Source organism: Trachinotus anak, unplaced genomic scaffold (genome assembly GCF_046630095.1).
Source record: "Trachinotus anak isolate AG129_WGS33_773 ecotype Australia unplaced genomic scaffold, CSIRO_AGI_Tana_v1 ptg000009l, whole genome shotgun sequence".
NCBI lineage: Eukaryota > Metazoa > Chordata > Actinopteri > Carangiformes > Carangidae > Trachinotus > Trachinotus anak.
Genome location: NW_027273860.1, coordinates 2,063,320 through 2,088,015, shown reverse-complemented (window position 1 = coordinate 2,088,015; position 24,696 = coordinate 2,063,320). Strand labels below are relative to the sequence as shown.

The following is a 24,696-nucleotide window of genomic DNA, read 5'->3' as shown; positions in this document are numbered from 1 at the left end:
CGCTGTGCAGGCTGAGAACATCCAGGGCTTCAACAGGGCTGTTGACGAAGGGAAATCCTCCCACGGATCCCAGCATGTTTCAAAAGTCATTTTACAGACTTTATGGTGACAAAACTTGTGAACTCCCTCATACTGAAAAGATTACTTCATTTATTTCCATTGTCTTCCTTTCATGTGTCTCATCATGCAGCACAAATCCAAACGATTCTTTCTCACTCTTCTTGACTTCCACTGAACTTTTACTGTTTTTCCATACGTCAGTGGAAAAATAAATAATTTCTATTATTGATTTAGCCATGTTGAAGGTCAGAACACCTTAATATTGCATGCCAATGTTTTTTTATTGTCAAGTTTTAGAAATGCTATCTAGTATCTTCTAGACCTCTTGGTTATTGACACTGTCAAATCAGAATAGACAAAGTAAGATCCAGACCTGCAGCTGCTTGCCTGTATTTATCTAATGAAGTCACAATATGATGTTGACCCAGACTGGTCAGGGTTCATTTTGATCCGTTGTTATTTAAATGGCCTGCTGATGAAGCCAGTACCAGTTTATGGGGTTTAGTAATCTGGATGTAATGGACTCTTTCTGTTTAACAGTGGATTTATTTACATATACTAACCTGGTATGTCCTAAAAAATGGAGAACTGAAGAGACCTGCTGACTGTGGGTTCTGTATACAATCAGAAACAGTGTGAGGTCATGGTTGTGTTTGTTGTTGTTATTTATAGAGCTGTCAGCTGACCCTGCATGTGTGTGTGTGTGTGTGCGCGCTGACCCATATTGCACGTCCGCGGCAGCCAGCCTCGGTTTGACGTGACGGTGACGTAACGGTGACGTCACGCCGCGGCCGGCACGTGAGCCACGTGAGGGAGAGAGCAGCCCCCGATGGTCAACAACAATAATTCACAATAAAAACAATGAAGACAAACATCAGTGAGGCTGGTTGAGTTGCGCTGGAGGAATGAACCTTTAGTCAAATATTGTATTTAAATTTAAAGTAACTGTGTTTGACAGAGTGTTTTTACAGAGTGGTATTATGAATTTTGGTTAAATAAAGGCTGAAAACTCCCCGGTTGTAGTCTTTGTATGTTTTATTCCTCCGCCAAGCGGTATAGTTCTCTGGCAGCAGTGTACCTGGTTGCTAGGCGACGCATAACAACGTGATTTTCTGCGCATTAATATGTAAATTAGCCAACTGTGAGTCGGTTACTGATTGGTATTTCTGATTAAAAGCAACATATAGAAATATTAATCTGATTTTATTTATTATTAAAATACACGAAGAGTCATCTACTGCCACATGGAACAATTAATAATATTTCAATTTTTTTTAAAATGATATTTTCAACACTATTTTTTTATTTTTTGTTTTTGAGGTAAAGTAAGGAAAGTAGAACCGTTAAACCGTTAAAATTTAAAAATGGCTACTACAGAGGCGGCGGTAGAGGTTTAGCGGAGGCAAATGTACATGAATATACAACCACAGCTCCGGTGTTTGCTCCCCTCCCTCCTCCGTCTCAACCGTGAGCTCCCGCCGTCGTGTTCTCTTGCCTCCGTCCTCTTGGGCTGGAACACCGGCGGTCTCCTGCGGGTTTACCGGGTTTCTGGCTCCGGTGAAGCTAACGGCCGTTAAGATGACTGAAGTGACAGGTGAGGAAGAAGCTAACTGGGTTTTCAATTTACCTGCACACAGATGCTAGCGTTTAATTCATGAGGAAATGGGCTGAGTTACTTGAAATACAATACATTTCCATTTAAAGACCCTGCGCCAATGTAATGCCGTGTTTTTTTTAAATATATTTGATATGTTTTAAGGATGATGTCAGCATAAATGGGTGAGGTAGGTTTCCCACTTACGGAGATTCTCATGAGTGTATGGAGATGTTAGGTTTTTAATGCTGGCTTAGATCAGACACTGATGTTATATTATTTTCAGCATGGTGTTAAGAGATGAACTGAATGCTATTTCAGTGTAGGAAAATATACATAAATGAATTTGCAGTACATACCATAATATAACAATTACTGCTGCATTTCAAATATAGTCTAAATAATCCAAAAATAGGTGTTGTCTGGTCATTACATTTATTATATACAGTTTATTCTTAACAAATGCTGTAGTCTTCCTTTTATAAATGGGCCTATCCTACATTATAGTCCCACATTCCACCACAGCCCTGCTCTCTGACTGACAGGCGGACTGCTGCTCCATGTTCCTTCACTAACACTGCATCTTATGATCAGCCTGTCACGTACCTCAACTACAGAAGGCCGTAAAAGCCTTAAAAACATGTGATTCAGCTCATTTATTATGTTTTTGGCCTGTGATGTAATTTTGACTGAAGATGAAGCTAAGTGGGACCCATGGGACGCTGCGGGACTCAGCTCAGATTTGCATATATTTGCATATCTAATGGGTGTATATGTATATGTGTGTGTGTGTGTGTGTGTGTGAGATGAGAGACCTTTTTTTAGATTTCTCCTGTGTTTGTGTGTAGTCGTTGCAGTCGGTCGATAGATGTCCTCCGGCTGCTTTCATGTCAGCTTGACAGATTGAGAAATAAAAGCATAGCAGTAAAAGGGCTGAGGGCTCTTACACTGACACCTGACCCTAAATATGATTTGGTGACTGACAGGAGATTTACTGCATTTGGACGCCATGACGCCAAGTCTGTGACTGACAAATGCAGGAGTCACGTTTATCACTCCAGCTTTACGTTTTTAGCTGTATTTGCCTCTTGGTCAGTGTTGCATGAATCATGTATGACTCCTCTCTTCAAAACACAGCACTGGCCCCTCCTACTGTGCCGCCACTCAACAGTAGGCCTGCATCACCTTCCCGATCGCCATCCAATCACAGCAGCCCTTCAGGTAAACTTCTAATCAGGTTACATTCAATCCATTTAAACCAGGGCTCAACAAAAACAAAATATGACAGTAAGCAGATGAAGAAATCACCTACCAAGTGCAAGCAGTGTTTGAATTACACTCTGGGTTTTTAGTTGTTTATGCGTTTTTATGTTTTATATAGAAAAAGTATTTGGGGTGAGAAATGAACTATTCTTTTCATTTTTCCTTCACCCGTCTGAAGGCTCCCGGAGGCATTTAGCAAAAGAGCAGCGGGAGGACAGAGAGAAGACACAAGGTATGAGTAACTGTACAGCTGGTGGGGCTCTGGGGGTCTGTCCTGTTCATCTGGCCCTGGCACACACTCAAACACACATTGTGGGTACAGTGTGGGTTGGAAAATACAACTTCAAAATAAATATTTACTTACGAAAAAGAGTAGAGGTTGTTGTATAATGGAATCATTGCGAAGCAGCTTAAGGCAAAATTGTGATTTGGACGTATATAAATGAATGAAATGTACGTTAATTGACTTAAACAAGTCACAGCAACTCAATTATTCAAAGTAAAAATAGCCATTGTGAAGAGGATGAGTTGGAGTATTGATACTGAAGTAATGATTATTTTTATTAGTGAAGAAGCTGTTGCTTATGTTCTTGTTGGGTTGGAATTAAGATTTTGAACCAAGCAGTAGAATTCAGACACAGACAGGTTCGTAGCAGAAGAGAGTTTGTTTATTGTGAATTCTTTAGGTGTTTGGTTTGGGGTTTCGACTGGTTTGGCTGGAGAGCAGGACAGGCAGTTGAACAGGTACCTGGGTATCCACAAGGTTCAAAAAACAAGATTTCTCTCATCAAGTGCCCATTTAAGCTTCGTACCACATGGGTGAATGGATGTAGATGTAGTGTTTATATACTGCAGAGGCAGGAACAGATGCATAGGTGGAAGGAAGGAGCTGTAATGCCACGCCCAGCAAATACACACAATCACAGAGAGAAACAACCCAGGGAGAAACACAAGGGAGGGGAGCACACAGCAGAAACAAAAGGAGGAGGAAGAGCAGGTAACCTAAAAGTTCTAAAATAATCAATAAGATGTTTGGTCTATAAAAGGTCAGAAAATTATAGAAAGTGCCCGTCAGCATTTCCTAAATCCCAAGGTAATGTCTTCAAATGTCATGTTTTATCGAACCAACAGTAAAAACACAGAGATATTTTAGTTTACTATCGTAGAGGATTAAAGAAACCAGGAGATGTTCACATTTCAGAAGCAGAAACATGTGAATTTTAGATTTTCTCTGAACAGATTATCAAAATATTTGCCAGTTTGTTTTCTGTCAATTGACTAATCAGTTAGTCATAAAAGAGAGAAAAAGGTCATGTAAGAAGGAGAGGACATAAGAAAGAAAAGGGGAAGAATAAGAAACAGGAGAGAAGCAAATTTCTCTTGGTAATCTCTCAAACTGATTCTATCATTGAGCTGTTTTTCAGCCAGGACGACATTTTGGAGAAGCAAAGCTTTTACCTCGCCACCGGAGCTGCAGCTATAATTGAGGACACTAAGGTCATTTGGGGGATTTTTCATATCTGTCCTAAAACAATAGCTAGGTGCCCATGAGAACACAGAAGCAGTCTTTACCTGCTGGGATCATCCCTCCTGCTCATACTGAGCATTAACAGAACTGTAAATGTTCCCATTTATGTGAAGGCACACGATGTCCACAGTCCTCTGACCTGAAGCTTCATTCTGGGTTTAGTCAAATTAAGTGGAGATCTTGCAAAGTTACAATCTTTTTAGTGTAAAAATAATTTTTCATGGAGAAAACACAACCTCCCAAAGTCCTTTCTCTCTCTGTGTGTGTGTGTGTGTGTGTGCAGAGCTGTCGGAGGTACTGCGGGATAAGGAGCTTCGGGTGCAGCAGCAACTGGAGCGCTGCGCCAAGGAGCGAGGGAGGAAGATGGAGGAGCAGAGGAGGAAGGAGCAGCAGCGCAGGGCAGCAGCTGAGGAGAAGAGACGGCAGCAGCAAGAGGCAGAAAAGGTCAGAGGTCACAGCACAGTAATGATGCTTTCATTGCTCATTAGAAGAGGTGGGAGAACAGAATGACACCCTATTGTTGGGCTCAAACCACACCTTATAACATTTTTGCAGAAGTTTTTAAACTGAGGTGTAGGTTGAGAAATTTACCAATAAAAAACTTGTATTTATATTTTTACAGTTATGTTAATATTCAGATTGTTGTAGATTGCAGGTAGACAGCAGGTATAAGCATGATATGGATATGGAATAGCATCAAGATTCAGTTCATCTGAAGGTCAATACAACAACACTGTCTGCAGAAACAAGGTCTCAGGATGAAACTGGAAGAACTGGCTCCTGTGATGAAAAACATGAGGCACCAGTGATGCTTCACCCTTTTACCATTTTTCTCTGTCGGAGCTCTCTGCTCTCCACCACTGAATTAATTGTGTCGATCTATAACCGAGTCTGTGTTTCCAGCAGCTGTTAGGCTGAACCAGAGTTTAAGGAAAAATCAAGTAATTAATGCAGATGCTGTAATGACTTTCTGTCAGCTGACCAATGGTGTGCATTCAAGTGGAACGTGAAATGTTCAGGTGGTTTTCTGCATCAGATTCGTTGCAGGAACAATTATTTAAGGACCCTAACAACAGACTTTTTCTTTTACTTGTTTCATTTTATTTGAACTTGTAGATCAGGTATATTCATACAGACAAACAGTGAAAAACAGAATTACAGGACAAAACTGATCAGAGGATTTGTGCTTATGTTCAGTGTGAGCTCCTTGTCCTGATTGGTCAGCTGCTCTGTATTGTGTGAGCTGTGCACAAAAGCTGATTAAAGTGTGTGGAGTGAATTATCAAAACAACCAAGATAATATTAAACGTGCAGAGCCTGCGCAGCTTTACTGGCTTTTTCTCAGTAACTGGTGCAGAAGCCCAAAACGTGAACAAGACTCATCACATTGTTCATTGCTGTGCATGAGTCATGAGTGGGCATCACTTGGCTCATATTGTAATAATCTCTTTTTATAGTCCAGCATCAATTATCTGCTGCGATTGTGCAACAACGCCATCAGTTTGACCTAAAGCATAAATTATTAGTGCCTGTTCAGATGCTGAGCAGCACACGAAGGGTTAACAAGCCCCGAGTCAGTGACAGTCTTGTCCACAGAGGGTTAACCATTCACCGCTCAGGGGGGAATAGGGGGGGGGGGTTCACTGTCTCTATTGATTTAAAGGCTGTGTTTGCATGCTAACAGGCCCCCCCCTCCCCCACACACTCATATGCATAACGTAATGACATAATGATTGGTCAGTCTCATGGGGAGATGACATCACTGCCGGCGTATCATGTGCCGATTACTGGAACAGACAGTCGATGCTCGCAGTGCTGTGACAAGCACATATTTCTCCTCTGAGGAGGGAAAAAAGCTGCAGAATCAATGTAACCCAGATTATATAGAAGAACACACTCAAGGTTTCATGACAAACTAATATAGGATTTAAATCTGGTGTTATTTGAGTCTTTTATTTTAAACATTTATTGTACTAAAAGTTATTGCTCATAGCTTTCTAATGAAACTTTAGGGCTGCTACTCTTTTTGATGATTGTTTTTGTCATTTTGATTCATCTTAATCAGGTTTTCAATCTTGCTTTGAATCGTTTAGTCTTTAATGTCATTTCACATTTTTGATAAGTCACTGCAGATGTAAATTAGTCCATTATGACTAACTCTGGTACATTTGCTGCTAATTAATGATTAATGCACTGCCCCTGAGAAATAAAACAATACCAATTTACAAAAACTAAACCGAAGGTAATGCAGGGACAGGGACTGCATCTGTGCATAAAGGGAGGAGGGGTTTAATTAACCTGCACAGCTCTTATGAGACCTGCTGGTATACTTTATTATACTATACCATATATTCTGTGCTGTATTAATTGTGTTAGTGTTGGTCAGATTCTCCTACAGTCCTGAATCAAGTTGCAGCAAATGACTCATGGCTGCAGTCTGCTCATCCATCCTGCTCTTCTCTGTTCCTCTTTGATCTATATCTACTGTATATCTATATCTCTGTCCACCTCTACCACTCCCTCCCTCCCTTTACATTTCCACCTCCTCCCTCTTTCCCTTTAAATCCTTCGTCTTGACTCTGAACCTCCCCTCTTCCCCTCGTCTCTCCTCCCTCCTGCAGTTTGTGTGCGTGACTCTGCATGCACCTTCAGCAAACCCCCAACAATGCTGAGGTGGGGCCTTTCCATCCTTTATATATAGACAGTACCTTTACAGCAGTGTATCAGCTTTATACTGTGCAATTACTGTGTATGCAGCTGCTGTCTCCTTACAGACACCACCACATTAATAGTCACTGATTGAACAGACCAGTATGAGATGTGGTTGTAAATAGAAAGCTGATCCACATGACAAGAAGAAAGTGGAAGATAGACACAGCAAAAGAGAAAGAGAGGGAAAAAGATTCTGTTATTTCTTTTTCTTTATTTCTTTTTCTGGCCCTGCAACAACAAAATAATGTCTGCATGTATTCATAGCCACCAATCAGTAGAGAGAAGCAAAAAATAAACTAATAATAAATAAAAAATCTTCAGAAATATGTAATAGAATAAGCACATCACTAAATATACTAAATAAATATCCAAATGTCCAAAAATTGTGAAGAAATCAATTTCCCTAAAAGAACTAATGTACGAATTAGACATCCAGAGGAAGACAACTGTACTTGGTTGTGTATTTTTATAATGTATGAGCCCATATTTATTTAAAGGGCTTTTTTATTTTTAACCATCCACTTGACTGCTTGAAACTTCACTTGGAACTGATTTTTTATGCCACACCCAAATTACAGCAGAAGAGGGTATGAGATGTTACTTTATTCACAAAACCTTCATTAGTATCACAACTATGCAGCACAGCTGTCTGTGAAACTGTGATTCCCTTAAAGGTAATTGGTATTGTACCTAGCATGGCCAAGAGATGTTTACATAGTAATCAATTAATCTCTGCTACTGAAGCGAAGAAGGAGATGGAGACTGATCTATTACAATAACAGGATTTAACACAGGGGATGTGCAAGTCTGAAAAGTCTTAAAAAAGCATTTTGTTTTAATTTAGTTTCAGTGAAATCTCTTGTCTTAACTCTTAACTCTTGTCTGCTGTAGGTTGCTGTGTTTTGTATGTGATTGTCAGCTGTCAGGGGGTGTTACACACTTATAAACTAAAAGTAGGATTGTTGTGGCAATGCACTGTGCTAGTGCTAGCTATAGTAGCTATGAAACTCATGGACTCGTTATGTGCAAGTGTAGGTTTTGTGACAATGTGAAAGAGGTCGTTCACAGAGACCCTACAGAGAATCAAACTCCGCTCTGCTTTATGGAGCGTCAGAGTGACTTTGAGCTCATTGTTTATCTGTCCAGACACAACTCTACTGTTCTGCTTTACACTCTCCTCTCTCACTGCATCGTTTTCAGCTGCAGGCCCGTGGACACAAACATGACTCTAAATGAATGATCATGTTGCTGTGTTGCTGCTGGATGTGTAATAAGCAAATGTTTGCTCACAGGCTCGCTATATCAATTTAGAGGCTGATTACCAATTTAATCCATCCATCTATTTTTTGAATTTAATCAATTATATGGGATCACTGAAAAAATGTGATGAATAATTGTAGACCATATGGTCCCTTTTGGTCTTCCATCATCGTGAAACAGATATTAAATTCCATCCCATGTGGTAATAAAAAAGCTTTAGATTTAATTTGGTGAACCCTGCAGAAACCCTGTAATAACCCATGAAATCCTGATATTAATATGTATCTGAATAATAGATTAGACACTGTGTAGTCACCAGATCTGACAATATCTCACAGTGTCTTCATTATAATGGTATAATAAAAACCCTAAAAGACTTTAGAGTGAATACCTAAGTTTAAAAGCAGAAAATCCAGAGAGACCATTGGAATTCTCTTCCCTAATTCAAGCCATGTTGGTGTTATGTACCTTATGTTATGCCACACCCTAATCATGGATGAATGCATGTTTTTTCCCTTTAAAAATATTATGTAGATTAGCCTGTTCAGGTAAACACAGGGCACTATTGATGTACACTCAGTTGACAGTTTACTACATAATTAAGTTTAATACACAGCCCCGTAATAAATCCTGTTTTCATGAGGGTATAGTAGGTAAGAGATGTGTTGATTCAATTTAATTCAATTTTACGATTTTTTAAAAATCTTATAGACCGAAAACAGTTAAATTGAATCATTGTAATATTTTATCATGCATCATATATGTTAACTGTGTATTTTTATGAAATGACAGCATGTAAACAGTATAGGTCCAGATGAAGTGGAGGAAGGTAAAAAGACTGAAGGAGACTGGAGATAAAGCAAATGCAACCAGTATCAATATCCAGTCCACCCACTCAGTCTGTGTGTGTGTGTGTGTGTGTGTGTGTGTGTGTGTGTGTGTGTGTGTGTGTGTGTGTGTGTATGTGGGGGTGGTGACGGGGTGCATTTGTCCCCTCCTGGAAAGTGCTCTGTGAAATAGACTCAGTCATTAGAGAGAGAGGGAGATCGAGGAAGAGAGATTGTGTGAAAGAGACAGAGAGAGAGAGAGAGAGAGGAAGGGTGGGGTGAACCACTGTGAGGTAGGAGAGAGATAGAGAGGGAATCAGTGCTACCTAGAGGGAGCAGCAGACGGAGAGAGAGAGAGGCAGAGCGGAGGAGAGAGAGCTGCTGTATAATGTATCACTGAGTGACAGACGAGCGAGCGACCGAGCGCTGGTGACCGCCAGCACACGAGCGTGAAGAGGACAGAGGGGTGAGGCTGCTGCGGTTGCATGCGGTAACCATGGCGCAGCCGTCTCCGAGCGCATCGCCAGGCGTCCGTCGCCGTAGTGATGGCTCAGTGAGAGAGAGTCTGTTTTTCCCTGTTTCTGAACGCAACGAGCAGGAGAGGCTGGAGGCCCTGGTTCGCCGGAGAGGTGGGGGCGCAGAGACAAGAGGAGGAGGAGGAGGAGGAGGAGGAGGTGGAGGGGAGGCTCAGGACCACCTGGATAACAGGCCCAAGCGGTGGACATGGGGAGGACCGCCTGATGGAGCGGAGGGTGAGTATGATGGGAGGTGGTTTTGTTGACGAGGTGATGGAGAATGAAGGAGAACGATTGTGATGATGTCAGTGGAGGGTTGGTTTGAGATGGAGAACAGGGGAGAACAAACGGGTGGATACTGAAGATGGGGGCAGGGAGTGGAGAGAGGTGTTTGGGGAGGAGGTCTGGAGGTCAGGGAGAAAAAGAAGAGGGGGATGGTGGGATGGGGATGAAAGGGTAGGGACGACAAAGCAGAAGAGGGCGGCTGTGGAAAGAGAGCCGGTGAAATGAGGATGAAGAGAGGGGGATGAGATGAAGTGATGGAGCAAAAGAAAAGAGAAGGGCAGCGGATGGAAAAGGGTGTGGAGGCTGCAATGCAGGAGCTGCTCAGCGCTTTGTCTCCAAACCTCATCAGGGTTAGGAGAGGCTCCGTTTGTTGACAGTGACGACGCTTCACTATGTGACCAAACACACTGAGGTTGTGCTTAGAAACTGCTGCTGGTTTTGGCTAAATGTGCTACAGGTGTGTATGTGTGTGTGTGTGTGTGTGTGTGTGTGTGTGTGTGTGTGTGTGTGTATGTGTGTGCATATGTGTTTATATGTGCGTGTCACTGCTCTGTTTTATTTCCGAGATGGGAGACAGGTCTAATTCCCAGAAGAGCGGGAGTTACACATCTAACCTTGAAGGCCACGCAGATGAAGTGCGACATGAGGCTGTTCATGAGCATCCATCTCTTTCTTTTTCTGTCGCGTCACATCTTCCTCGTCTTTTCTGGGATATTTCTGCTGTCACGTCGGCCAGCAGGAGGCCAGAGCGCCACCAGCTCAGCTTGAGATCCTGCGGTGCATTCATAACGCCATCAATTATTCACAGTACCCATCAGCCTTGCCGTTCTGGCACTGACCTGGGATCAGGGTCCACCCAGCAGCTCGTCTGGCTCCGGCTCGGCTGACTGGCAGAGAGGCTGCTCTGGGATCTGTCGGGCCCAGCAGAACGCTCACTGCAGCAGAAACAGCAGCATCTCATCTTACAGCTCCACTCGATTAAAGGACAGAGACTCACAAAGTGTGTGTATCTGTGGGTTTCATGCTGCGTATTTTAGTTCACTTTGAAATCTGTGTGCTGACGACAGCTGTTTTTTCTGAGTTTATTCTAAGAAGATGTTCAGTCCATCATGTCGGCAGTCATTTGTTTTTCTGAACCAGAAATACATCACAACAGACTCCTCCATGGCCACAAGCTTTATGGTCTGAAAGACTGAAAGAAATATGGAGGCAATTGATCAGCCAATAATAAGCTGACCTGCCCTGCTATAAATCAACCAGCTGTGACTTCAGCTTGGTAATAATATAAATACCACAGGAGCTTGATGCTCAGACATTACAAGCTCATGTTGTGCAGCAAACTTTGTTCAAACCCACAAAACTTTTTTTTTTTAAAGTTTCCAAAGACAGTGAACTCATCAGGATTGAATTTGGGGAATTGTGTTTAAAATGATTCACATTTGATGGAAGGGCTCAACAATAACAACGAGTCCTGTCTGAATATTTCACATAAAGCTTCAACAAAGAGTTGGAACAAGATGATACAAAAGATATGGGGGGGGTTTCTCAAGCTATTCAACCGTTCAACCTGCAGTTCTGAGTTTACCCTACGTCCTCTGCTGAAAATACAACCTCAAGTTCATTTTGAAGGAAGCTCTGGTTTACTTACAGCTTTATTTACCGATGCTTCACTTTGTTCAGTGAAGCTGTTGCTGCTCAGCTTGGCCTCTTCCTGGTTCGATGTGTGTGTGGATGGAGGCCGGTTGTTGTCACCAGTGTGTACGCCTTTGGTGTGTTAGTGATGCAGGTGTGATGTGTAAGTACATGCGAGTGTGTGAGTGTGTAACGCTTTGCTTTCTCCGCTCTGCTTCACCTGCTGCCCAGGTAACCCTAAGACCCCGCCCTGCCATGCCATTGGCTCCGCTCAGCCCAATGAGCTTCCCGCTGCTTCCAGTGCCAGCCAATCCCGTAACGGTACAGACCACATGACTCTCTGTGTGCCACGCTCACCCCACCCCCCCGCCACCACTCCTGCTGTCTCACCTGCAGCTGTTCCTGTGTCTGCATGTCTGTGGACGTCTCTGTGCTGTCACTCTGGCTGTAGCTTCGTCCTTGAGTGCGTTTCATTCAATTCAATACAGAGTTGGGGAAAATATTCTCATGCAATATATTCACAGTTCTGTTATAAAGACAGTCACAGCACGCTTTAGCATTAATAAACATACTGCACATATATGTCTGACTTTCTGTACAGTCTGGTCCAGGGAATGCAACAAACCCTCCAGTGCACAGATTAATAAACCCCCATTGGGGAAATCTGCAGATGAATCTGGAGGTCTTTGCAGATTTAGGAATATGTTTTTCTTGTCTTTATCATTACTTTAATGATTACTTTTTTTAAACTTTTTTACTAGTGTGACCTTATTTAGTAACTTTGATAGACCCAATACAACAATACAGTAAAACAACAGCAGAGTCCCACAGAGAGAAATTACAGTCTCCTTGATTTTCATTCTCTTGTTAGAACATGAACGAAGAGGCTTCATGTGTAAAGATGTGACGTCGACTGAAATGATCAAATAATAAAGCTTCAATACAAAAAAGAAGAAGTTTAAGACCCCAATACTACTCTGACGCTTAATTTTAAGTTCCCTTATTTAGCATTTACAGGCATCAAACAATATATTGTTCAAAATAAACTATGCTGTGGTTATAAGGACATTAACATCTAATATTTGTCTGAAAATATTTCATATTACACCTGTATTTTAATAAGAATCAACTTATTTGTGCCCACACGAGGAGTTATCATTATAAACACTTATATCTGCTTACAGCTGCATTAAGATAAGATAAGATAAGATGAGATAAGATAAGATAAGAAGCCTTTATTAGTTCCACAGTGGGGAAATTCACAGTGTTACAGCAGCAAGTGGCAGTGCAGAGAAAAGAAAGCTGCAAAGAAACTGCATAACAGATATTTAAGGAAGATAAATAATAACAATATAATAATATGCACATTATATATAGTAACAATAATAAAATTACATATCTACAGAATATACAATATAATTATAGTGTTTTAAACCATTAATTAAATGTTTATATGCTGCTTATAAATTTTAGTGTTGTAGCTGAAGCTCACCAGAACCAAAAGCCATCAAGTTGATGAAATTCAACGTAGGAGTAATAACAGAGAAAATGAGAACCACTGAAACTCCTGCTTTATTGTTTAAAGACAAACAGTTGTGTGACCTCCAGCACTGACACAGAAAGAGCCCATTTTCATCTACAGTTCACAGTTCATATTTCCACATACGTTCTCCTTTGTGGCTAATGAGTGTCACACACACACACACACACACACACACACACACACACACACACACACACACACACACTCCCCCACCCCCACCATTATCACAACAAAGGGCTGCTCCACTTCCTGTCTTCCTGGCTCAGAGCCATGTTTAGCGATGCATGCATATCATTCTCAGCAGGGAGCCCAGTCTATAAAACACCCAGCTTCTCTACACACACACACACACACACACACACACACACACACAAACCATCATACATCATACCAGACATTCACCCTGTAGCTATCTGTGAAACTTATTAGACCCCACCTACACCCAGGCAAGTGCAATCAGATCAAAACACACTCTCACACAAACACACACAGACATATGCACACACAGACAGACACACACACACACACACACACCAGACATTTCCAATCATCCCTGTCCAACATTACAGACGCAGCCTGTAGAAGCCCCTGCCCTCCTGCTCTGCACTCAACTGAACCGCTGCTGCATTTAGCTCAAACCCTGAGGGGACTTTCACAAAAACTCACACTCTTTTTGTCGTATTTTAAAGCTCTACCTCCATCGTGAGATCGTGGTGAAACATGAGAGTGTTGTTTTATAACCTGACGCTTCTTCTGCAGGCGGTTTGACCATCTTTGTTGAACTGCCTGCAGTATGACTGCAGGATGGATGCAGAGAGGATCATTAGAGGGGAAGAGGAGTTGAGACGAGGTCAGCAGGGACAACAGATGAACATGAGCCTTCGAGGTTAAATCTGCATCATTTCCAGCTGTTTCTTTCTGTTCAACCAATGAGTATTAGAAATAAACTAATAACATAAAATACCATTTTAAGATGCTTTAAATACATTTCTCAATGTGAAAAACTGTTAAATCCATTAAGAACCTTATATTTCCTCATCTTTTATTTACTGAATTTATTTATTTAGATATTAGTTTATTACAATGGATCATACAAATGAATGAGCATTGCTCTAATTGTACTGAAAATCTGTCTTTTTATCTGTCCAGGTTTTGCTTAGTCACCCTAAACAAGAGTGTAAAATTAAAACAGTTATTGACATGAGATACAAGCATTAACTGCAGTATTAGTAGAAAGAAATAGAAATATATTTGCATCTCTCTTCCAGACATTAGCTGTATATTATCAAGCTGAATATATGAACTCAGACGTGGTGGTTCTCAGTTGTAAAGTTACTCTGATGATGAACACACACACACACACACTGTTTATTGTCCAGGCTCCTTTCCTCTTTCCCCCTGGATGTTGTCACGGTGCCTTCAGGTGCTGTAGGAAACATTTTCCTCTCTGTTTCATCAGACTGCATCACCTGCATCTCTGTATCATCCACCTCCATGTCATGATGAAGCAGGTTGCAGACACTCTGCTGCTTCATGTCTGTCTTACATCACCAAGGTTAATTCATTCAGCGGCCTGCACAGCTTATCGATCGGCTGGATTATTTTCTGTGTGAGCTGGCAGTTTTGTGTTTGTCGTGCGATGGGTGTTTGTTTTGGGATCATGACGTTTATTGAACGTATTCCTGACATTTCCATCATCGGTCTGCACAGCAGCTGCAGCAGTCTGTGCTGCTGTGTCCGTCACAGATGCGCCTGTGTTGCTGATTTGTGATTTTTGTTTTGTTTTTTTTGTTTTTATCAGTCGTCGATTTCCTGTCTCCACCCGCCATGGATCCACCAATGAACAAACAGCTCTCCAACTCTTCAGCCGCCCTCCACTCACCAGATAGAGGTGAGACAGATGGTTCACATTCAGATCTTATTCAGGAATGTTTTATGAAACTATCGATGTAAAACAGGCCATGCTGTACAAAGCAGATGCCAGGCACATCTAATCTTAAATAATCTGTAGAGGTGTTTAAACCAGACAGGCTGGTCTGGGAAATCAGGGAAAATCAGCCTAAATATGGACAGCACAGCTGTGAAGTTTAACCCAACAACAAGAGTGGTTGTGGTTCAAATGACAGTGACAGTAAAACTATGATGAAATGATTTTTTACTGGAAATTATGCAGAGAATGAGATGGTTGTTTCTGCCCTGAGTAGAGCCTGCAGTGCACCTCAGGCTGCATGAGCCTCTGTGAGGAAAACAGGGAGAGTGTAATGAGTCTGAGAAACAAAACCTAAAGAGAAAAGCCTGTGAAGTAGCACTGAGCTCCTCTCCTGAACTCTGACGTCAGTTTTTGTCAGCTGGAACGTAGGAAGATACTGTTCAGAGAGATTTTAGTGAGAAAATCAACCTGGACGGATGAAAGTGTGGAGGTCATGTAATCCCAGTGGAAATGATACTCTTGATTACGCAGGATTAGGTAAAGCCATGATTAACAAATGATTAACCAATGATTAACTTTCTCTGTTTCCATCAGATGTGAAAGTAGGTAGATAATGTAATAATAATAATAACGTTGCTTTTAATTTAACTGACAGTTAAATGTCTGTTTGGGTTAAAGATCTTCACTCATGTGAGTTTCTGGTTTCTCTTTGTCAAACACTGGTGTCTTCATTTGTGTTCCTGTGTGGATTTTTCAATCCGTCTGTGTGTGTGTGTGTGTGTTGGTCTGTGACCCATCAGTGTCTTTTGTGTCCCATCGAACAGCTTCCCCCAACAACCACAGACCATACAGAAGTTCCTCTAACCGCAGGAGCATTGCTGGGCTCCCTGAAGAGGCGTCCAGAGCCAAAACACCCACGGTCAGCCCTCACACACACACACACACACACACACACACACACACACGCCTGCAGCTGATAACTGGAATTAATTTAAATACCTGTGCGGCGTCACTGTAAACTTCTTTGCTGATAAATGACGTTCGTCTCTCTAACACCTTCAGTCTTATAGTTTCTTAGACAGGTACAGATAAAGTTTATATGTATGTAATTAAAAATGGTGAAAATCTGATTTTAAAAGGCAACAATGCAAAAATCTGCCTGAACCTGAGGTGTTGTCTCTTTATACAGCATCTTATTTGGCTTCTCTCTTTATTTTTCTTGTGATCCAAAGAGAACATGGTTCACTGTAAATTATTGTCATCAGGAAACAAAAAACTTTCAATCTGTGTATTTTTGGATGTAAAAGAACAGCAAGCCTTAGTTACTACATTATTATCTTAAGTGCTGATATGAATTTAGGAAATCAGTCATAGGCCTGTCCTACAAATCAGGTGAGGGAAGCAGGTCTGATGCTTAATCTTCAACATTATCACATTTGAAGCAGCTTCTGCAGGACAATCACAACAGGACAATCACAACAGGTTTGCAGGTAGAGGTGAGAGAAACGAAGGCCGGACCGGGTCACTTTGACATGACAGGAAGATTTCATCGTCATGTCAGACTCTTATGTGGCTGACAGGCTTCTCAGTGATGGTCTAATATTGTTTTCTGTAGTTACTCTCATGTTTAAAAATTCATGTTGTTGTAAGTGGGTGAGTCAGAAAGCTGCACAAAGCAGGTTGAGAGGAAAAGCTTTAGTGATTCTCAGTGGTATGTTTCTATACAGTCAGTGAAGGGTTTGGAACGACCTGATGTTCTGCTTTAACCGGTCACAATCTGATCTGATCTTCATCCAGTCACAAGTTCAGACAAACACAAAGTGCTTAAGGTAAAAACCGTGTGTAAAGACCTGAAACCAGCTGCTTCACCTCAGACATATTCTCAGGGACGTATTCTGTGTTGTGGCTCTCTTCAGGTCATTGCACAGCATCTCTACTGGACGAGAGTCTGGGCTCTGACTGGGCCACTTCAGAAGGTGGATTTTCTGTGGTTTATAACACGTGTTCATATCATTGCAGGGGGAGACTCCAAACACACCGGTCCGCAGTTCTTCCTTCAGGGCCAACAGTAAAGGCCCAGCCACACCAAAAAGGTAAGACACACACACACACACACACACACACACACAAACACACACACACCTGGATTATAGTCCAGGTGATCTGATGCGGTTGTGTATTTTTTTCAGGGTGAGGTCGACCAGGAGTCGCGCCCAGTCTCCCTGCTCTCCCGGACAGTACCCCCCCTCCCCACTCAGACAGAGAGCCACCACCCCCGGCACCGACGACAGGGGTCACACTGAGGTCAAAGGTCACGGCACCCTGGAGAGGAAATCGACCAAATCTGAAAATTCAGAGAAGAAGATCCCCAAATCCACCAGCAGAGAACTGACTGCAGGTAGAGAGTTCACTTCCTGTTAATCCAGATCTTCAGCTCCACTGATTTTGTTTTTCAACCACACTTATGCCTCCGTACACAGAGTCTCCGGGCACACCCACAGGCAGGAGTGTTGGTGGGACAACAGATGCCGAGGAGGCGTCTAGGCTGCTGGCAGAGAGACGACGTCTGGCCCGAATACAGAAGGAGCAGGAGGAGAGACAGCGGCAGGAGGAGGAGAGGTGCGTGTTCTCGTATCTCACACAGACAACAAAATGTGACCTCAGAATATTCTGTAGAATGATGCTATAGTTTAAGAATGAAAATCACCAACATATGTGTGAAATCTAACGATGTACCTTTTCTGTGTTAATATAGACAATTAAAATGTTTCATTGATTGCAATTCAATCAATGTTGTGTTTTGTCGATGCACCGTGGAAAATATTATTTTTCTGACAAAGAGTGAACAATAAATATTGATCAGACCTTGTTTCCTCCATCATTGTCCATCATAGCAATCAATAATATCCACCCAGCTGTGTCAGGATTCAGGCTCCAGCTCCAACTAAAATTATCTCACCAAACGCATCTTTAATGATGCTTCAGAGAATATTTATAGAAAACAAACTACTGCACCCAGCTGATAAAAATGTCAGAGGCCGGTACGGTTCAACCCTCTTGTGCTCCCTCAGGCTGAGGGCTGAGGAGGAGCAGAGGAGGCAGCAGGAGGCGAGGGAGCGACAGGAGAGAGCTGCACGGCAGGCTGAGGAGGAGAGAGTGAGGAGGGAGGAGGAGAGGAGGAGCAAGGAGGAGGAGGAAAGACGGCAGAAGGAGCAGAGATGGAAGGACATGCAGGATCAGCTGGACAGAGAGGTCAGGTTACTGTGAATCTCCTGAAAGTGTTTCAGAATCATTCCAATTAACTTATAACTTATATACTTATATTAACAATATAATATAATTACATAAATTAAACACTTGCTAAATAGGCCTTATGGTGGTTTTCACTGATATCTTTGGACTGTATGATCATGAAACTGTAATCTTAAAGGTCTTTTAAGAGTCTTAAATTGAACTTGGTGATCCCCACAGAAACTGTGAGCACAGTTAAAGACAGAAGGTGAATGACTGGATGTTACTGGATGTTTTTCAGAGGGAGGAGGCCTTCCTGCGAGCCCAGAAAGAGGCTGAGAGGAAGAGACAGGAGAGAGAGCTGCTGCACATCCAGGAGGAGCAGGAGCGACTGCAGAGGAAGAAGGTCCACACACACACACACACACACACACACACACACACACACACACACACACACACACATACATACACACACATACATACAGTATATATGCCATAAATCTGTTTCATGAATTATAGACCAAGTTTCTCCTTTAAACATATCAGTGGCCTGTCTCTAAATTTAGTGTAAAGAACTGACATTACGCAATAATAAATAATACATTTTACAAACAGCAGTTGGTAAAACAATCCCACCACACACTCCATTTAGTTGCTGCTCTAGAGCTTTTTATCATATAACATGAACTTCATCAGCTCACTGAATTTTGTCCAGTTGTAATGAAAACAAACCCAGAAGAAATATTTTTTTTTATCCAGCATAAAATGGAAATTTGAACGACATCTGAGGAAACTCCCTCTGCTGATGAAGATCATACAATCTGATCAAAAGCTCCAGAAAACTGACTACATTTAGATTTACAAGCAGTAGAGTCTGTGTTTGAGCTGCGTTTTATGTGTTTTAACAGAGAATTGAGGAGATTATGAAAAGAACAAGGAAAAGTGAAGTGGAGCCTCCATCTAGTGCCTCAGGTGAATGTTAAATATGTCCTTCCTCCAATACACACACACACACACACACACACACACACACTTCCAAACTCCCTCCTCATATCCTTGATGGTTCATTATCTGCACCAGCAGCACAATTTATTCGCCTTTTATTTCTTTTCTTCTTTTATTCGTTTTTTTCTGTCGTCTCCTCTTCGTTTTACTTTCTTTGTGTTTTTTATTTGGGTGTAAAATATTTTTACCTCCTCTGTTTTTTTTGTTTCTCCAATAAGATTAGTTGTTGATGAAATTGGTTGAGATCGGCCTCAGCTGCAGTGTGACTCAGCAGTGTTAGACAGGCAGGGGGACAGTGCCTCCTGATGGTTGTTGGCAGTAACACAAACACCACGAACACTGCAGCGTTTGATCAACTCTCACAGCTCAGGTGAAACACGCTGAGAGTCACCACAGATTTTATATTTCTATCATCTGGGACATTAAAGCAGAACCTTGGGGATGTGAAATGAAAACCCATCACAAAGACTCAACTAAAACCTTCACATACAGACTGAGACGTGTTGTTTCCCTCACTGACAATAATTCTGTTTCTTTTTTAACAACTAAATGAAAAACAACATGTAAGTTAGAAAGGAGAGTGTGGATTCATTCTGACATCACTGTATTTTTTCAGCTTCTGACATGAGGGCCGAGGCCCCGGTGGTTTTGGAGGAGGACACCTCAACTCCTGCTGAACCCCCCGTCATCATGCTGGGCCCCCTGGAGAATAAGAGCTGCGTGGACGAGCTGTCTGACGGAGTCCAGTCCATGGACGTCAGGTAGGATGTGTCGGTTTGTTTGTCTCAGGCCCCTTTAACTGTCTGCATGACTCTCAGGTGTTTTCAGCTGTTTGTGACTCTTCATATCATGTTCAGTTCAAAATATAACAGCGTTGGCTCAGCATGTTTCTTCAGAAGACAACAAAAAGTTGTGTCAGTTGTTTTTCAGACATGTTTCTGCTCGTTTCTTCTTCATTTTAGTGTGACTGCCAAGTCTTGTCTGCATCGAGGTGACTCCCACATACCAATCAGCCTTTGTGGCCTCTTTTCTCATCGTCTTCCCATGTTCACTCTCTTCATCCAAACATCCAATGTTCTGTGTAAAGATTCGATCCTGCAGCTGTTTGAAAACTAATAAACGAAATATTGTGTCTGTGTCGTCATTGTGTCTTTAAGCTCTCCATCTGTCTCCATCAGTCCTGTGTCCAGGGACGAGCAGGCGAGCACTCAGGAGTTTTCACCTGTTACCGAGGGAACGGACGGATGCCCTCTGGAGCAGCTGATGGACCTCGACACCCAGGGGCGAGGACAGCGACAGGGTGCAGAAACGCCCCCCTACCCAAAGTTGCAGGCTGGCAGCGGGGTCGGAGACCTCAACAAGAACCTGCTGATTCAAGCGTACAGTGCCGCCTCTGAATCCTCCCAGCTCATCCACAGCGTCGGCCCAAGCAAGCTGGACGTCCAGTAGCCAGGTAGAGCCAGAACAAAGCTGGAAGCTTGACCCACATAAGAATTCAGATCTCAACCTCTGTTGCTTTGATTCAAGGTTCCTGTTCTTTCTTTACAACAGTACAATACTAAATATATGGACTGTCCCTTTAATGGGATAGTGACCAATTTGAGAAGGTTCAAGATTCAAAGTTCAGGTATCAAGGTGAAACTGTTGCAAATAATAGAACATTTAGGGTTTTTTGAACCAGTTTACAGCTGCCAGTCAGAATATTATGCATGAAATAAAATTAGGGAAACAAGGAGCTGCAGAAGACTGATGGGATTTAATGACTAATGACGACAGGAAGAAAAAATGTTCTTCTCTTTTTCTCTTTTAGGGCTTTTTTCTGGAGCTGGCAGGTTCAATAGAAACAAGAGCCTGAACAAACAGACCAAGAGACCATCATCTCCATCTGCAACAATAACAGTCATCATTTCCACAAGGAACAACAGCTGAATACCTGATTTCTCACCTGTATCACCAAACCACACACACACATAACTGTCAAGCTTTTGGCCACATTTTCAGGCAGTGCAAATGGGCAATTTTGACTCTTAGAAACAGAATTTGACAAAATCCTGCAAATAAAGTTTAAGTTTAAGAAAGTAAAATGACTGTATGGTCAGATTTATTTATCTAAAACTAAATCTGTGTTCATGTTGAGATATTTGTAGGCATAAGGTGGAGCTCAAGGTCATTGTCAGCTAATAACTGCACCCATAAACCCACTTTTTGTTTACAGATTACACATGTTTTTCCATTGAAGACATCTCACAGAAGCCTCTGACCTTGGACTTGGTCTCAGTCCTCTGAAGGTGTGAGGGTGTGCAGTACATCTCCTCTGCACCTGTTCCTGTTGAAGCCAATATTGCCCAGCTGCACTGCCACCAGATATCACTCGAGTATCATCTGCTTTAATCTCTCATCCCTGCTTTTGTAAAACTGTAAATAGATCTGACTGGGTGGTGGAGTCTGTCATCGTAGGGACAGGGAGCGGCTCTGTAGCAGTTTATCTGGAGGGACGCCGTAAAACAGACGCTGTTGTGTGAACCCTGTGTAGCATCTTCAGTGAGGACTAGCTAGTCGAGCTGTTTTATGGCCGTGGTTGTAGCTTTGTACTTCAACAGTGTGTGGGAGTTTCTCTCTTTCTCGTCAGTGTTTCTGATGGTTACTGTGTGTTTATCTCACCGCTGGCCTGCTCTTCTGCTGACAGCGACTCCTGCTTCTATAAAACCCAGTCCACTGTAGATTTCCTGTCATCCTAATGCTGGAGAAAACTATCACATATAGCCCCACTGTTGCTCCCTAACACGTAGAGCCTATAGCTTTGGTTTCTCTGCTGCTCGTCACTTACTTGATGGACGTTTTGAGGACTCACAACAATCCACAGCAAGGATATGAAGAAAACTTGGAAGGAAAAGGGTAAAAAAATACAAAATGTCCTGTATTTTTATCTGCAGGTCAGGAAAATATTGACACAGTGTGTTGTGTGTTTGTCTGGCACTGACTGTAACCACGCAAGCTGCAGTTTATAGTACTTAACAGTAGTTGTGTGTTTCACTGCTCTGAAGACGCTTACATCTCCACCTCAGCTCATTCCCCCAACTAAAATATACCTCACCGATTCAGAACAGACTCTGGTGTTAAACAGCGATCACCACCTCGCAGCTCATCACCTCTGAGGCCTTAAACCTCCGTGCAGTTAGCATCTTCCCCTACAGCGCCCGTCCTCTGTGCTTCACCCTCAGGCTGTGCTTCATCCAGCATGTGCACTTTTCGCTGTTTAAAAGCCCTTTTTCACTTAAAGATCCAGGAACTAGAGAAGCAGTTATGGGAAAGGATGGTTGGTTGACCATTTGAGCAAAACTCCTGAGGGCCGCAGACCCTCGGGGGCCCCAGCAGCCCCAGATTCACTGTGAGGATGATCAGGATTTTAGAAATACTGAGATAATGAATCTACATCTCCCCAGCAGAGCGCTACCCACTTATGAAAATTTAGATCAACCACCAACCAAACTCTGTACAATTTCCTCAGTATTTAGCATAATTCACATTCTATTTATTCAACTGTTCATTTATATTTTTGTAAATATTTCCCTACATTATGGTCTGGTGCCAGTGGATCATTCAGGTGGAGAACACTGAATTCTTTTAGTTTTTTTCAACCAACCGCCAACCAAATATCTGAGTATTTAAGGAAAATCACATTCTATTTATTTAACAGTTCAGTTGTAATTTATGTACATTTGATTTCACTACATTATGGTCTGTTGTCAGGTATGTTTTTCTGGGGCAAAATACTAAATTAGTTTTTAAATTTCATTTGTTGAGGTTTTTTTGGGGCTTAAAAACAGTCAAAAGATATTAGAACCAGCCTTAAAAATGCAACATGTGTGTAACTGTAGAATGTAAACTCCTCTTTAAGTCATTATAAACCTTCAAAATTTCCAGAAGTACTGTTCTCTCAACAGTAGCACCTTCTTTAATTTAGTTTAAGTCGGTGCATATTCCTGTACAAACAGCAAAGACAGGTGGTGTTGGTGAAGGTAGATCTTTGTCAGTGGGACTTTTTCCAGAGGCAACAAACCAAAACTAGATCCAGGTGCAAAGAGAGTTCTTGGAAAAGTTTCCTGTTGTGAAAAGTGGCTCCACTTCTGCTCCAAAGTATCAAGCTGAAGGGAGAAAGTGTTTCCCCATCACTGCTGCAGCATGTTGTTTTAGGTTTTCATGTTCCTTCTCTCCATCTTAGCTCATCATTCCTCCAGATTCTGCTGAAACTCATTGTAAGAGGGTCTCCTGGGTCCCCTTGTATATGACGTCAAAATAAAGGACATAATGTTTATCCTAATATTACTTAAACTCTGTGACACTGCAGCTTGGTGGAATATATCATTGTAGATGTGGTGCATGGATAACTGCTGAAAAAGAACAATAAACTTCATCAAGCCATTTGTGTCAGTGAGCTGGATAAATAAACAAATGTATAATAAAGGGAAACAGACGCCTCTGGTGACAGATTGAAGTGAAATAATAAAGATTCAGTCTGTATGAAATGTTTAGTCTTTGACATTCATGACAAGTGACGTATGACTTGACAAATCTAGTGTAGGGCTGAATGAAGCCACTTCTTTCTCATTATATCTCACTGTGTATTGACTTTATGCTGCACTGAAATTAAAACTCATCTGCAAAAACTGGAGTGAATAATGAGTTTTTGCTTGTTCAGCTGCAATTAACTGATGATATTAGTTAAAAAATATTATTAAGAACACAACATGACTTCCTACTTAGCCTTTCAAAATAAAACATTTTCTCACTTGATCGACCAATGTGGGATGGTAAGAACAAGATACTATCATCACTGATAAAACTGGTATAAGAATTACAATAGAAATACTAATAGTAAGTCAGAACTATGAGTTTTTAAATAAACAGCACAGAGAGATATAAAGTCACATTTACAAGATGCTATAGCTCTTGAAGTCAAAATTATAATGCACTTAACTACATTTAAATGCTATGGTAGAATTTCAAAATACTTTATATGTCTACTTTACTACATTTCATAGGGAGATATTGTAATTTTTGGCCATTACATTTATCTAACAACTATAGTTTCAAATGATCAGTTCACAAAATATAATGCATGTTATAAAGTACCAAGACATTAAAACATTATAATACTTCTTTTGTGTTAAGTCTGCACAATGAGCACTTTTACTTTCGTAGTTCAAGCATGCAGATAATTTTTGCACATTTTTACATTGTGGCGTTATTACTTTTATGATTAGTTGCTTTGTTGTTTGACAGCACAGACTGAACATAAAGATCTTTT

General features: G+C 41.7%; 1 protein-coding gene across 5 annotated transcripts; it reads left to right on the top strand.

The window, feature by feature from the left end:
- Positions 1-1,203: 1,203 nt before the first annotated feature.
- On the top strand, positions 1,204-24,060 carry map7d2b (MAP7 domain containing 2b). Of its 5 annotated transcripts, none has more exons than XM_071484448.1 (17): positions 1,204-1,654; positions 2,792-2,875; positions 3,096-3,149; positions 4,729-4,889; positions 9,843-9,996; positions 11,908-11,997; positions 15,021-15,110; positions 15,950-16,068; positions 17,169-17,242; positions 17,339-17,547; positions 17,630-17,768; positions 18,221-18,401; positions 18,682-18,786; positions 19,292-19,355; positions 20,005-20,149; positions 20,546-20,841; positions 21,199-24,060. In XM_071484448.1, the coding sequence occupies exons 1-16, from the start codon at positions 1,639-1,641 to the stop codon at positions 20,835-20,837; spliced, it is 1,977 nt and encodes a 658-aa protein (XP_071340549.1). In that variant the 5' UTR covers positions 1,204-1,638; the 3' UTR covers positions 20,838-20,841; positions 21,199-24,060. The 5 variants fall into 5 exon arrangements, with proteins under 5 accessions (XP_071340549.1, XP_071340551.1, XP_071340553.1 ...); XM_071484450.1 differs by having other exon boundaries at positions 1,205-1,654; positions 15,974-16,068; XM_071484449.1 differs by having other exon boundaries at positions 1,207-1,654; positions 20,567-20,841.
- Positions 24,061-24,696: the final 636 nt, after the last annotated feature.

What these genes read in the sequence shown, in the direction of transcription:
- map7d2b (XM_071484448.1), top strand. An exon ending in AGCAGCAAGAGGCAGAAAAG is followed by an intron (nt 4,890 to 9,842) that starts GTCAGAGGTCAC and finishes CGCAACGAGCAG; the next exon opens with GAGAGGCTGGAGGCCCTGGT. An exon ending in CCAGAGCCAAAACACCCACG is followed by an intron (nt 16,069 to 17,168) that starts GTCAGCCCTCAC and finishes ATATCATTGCAG; the next exon opens with GGGGAGACTCCAAACACACC.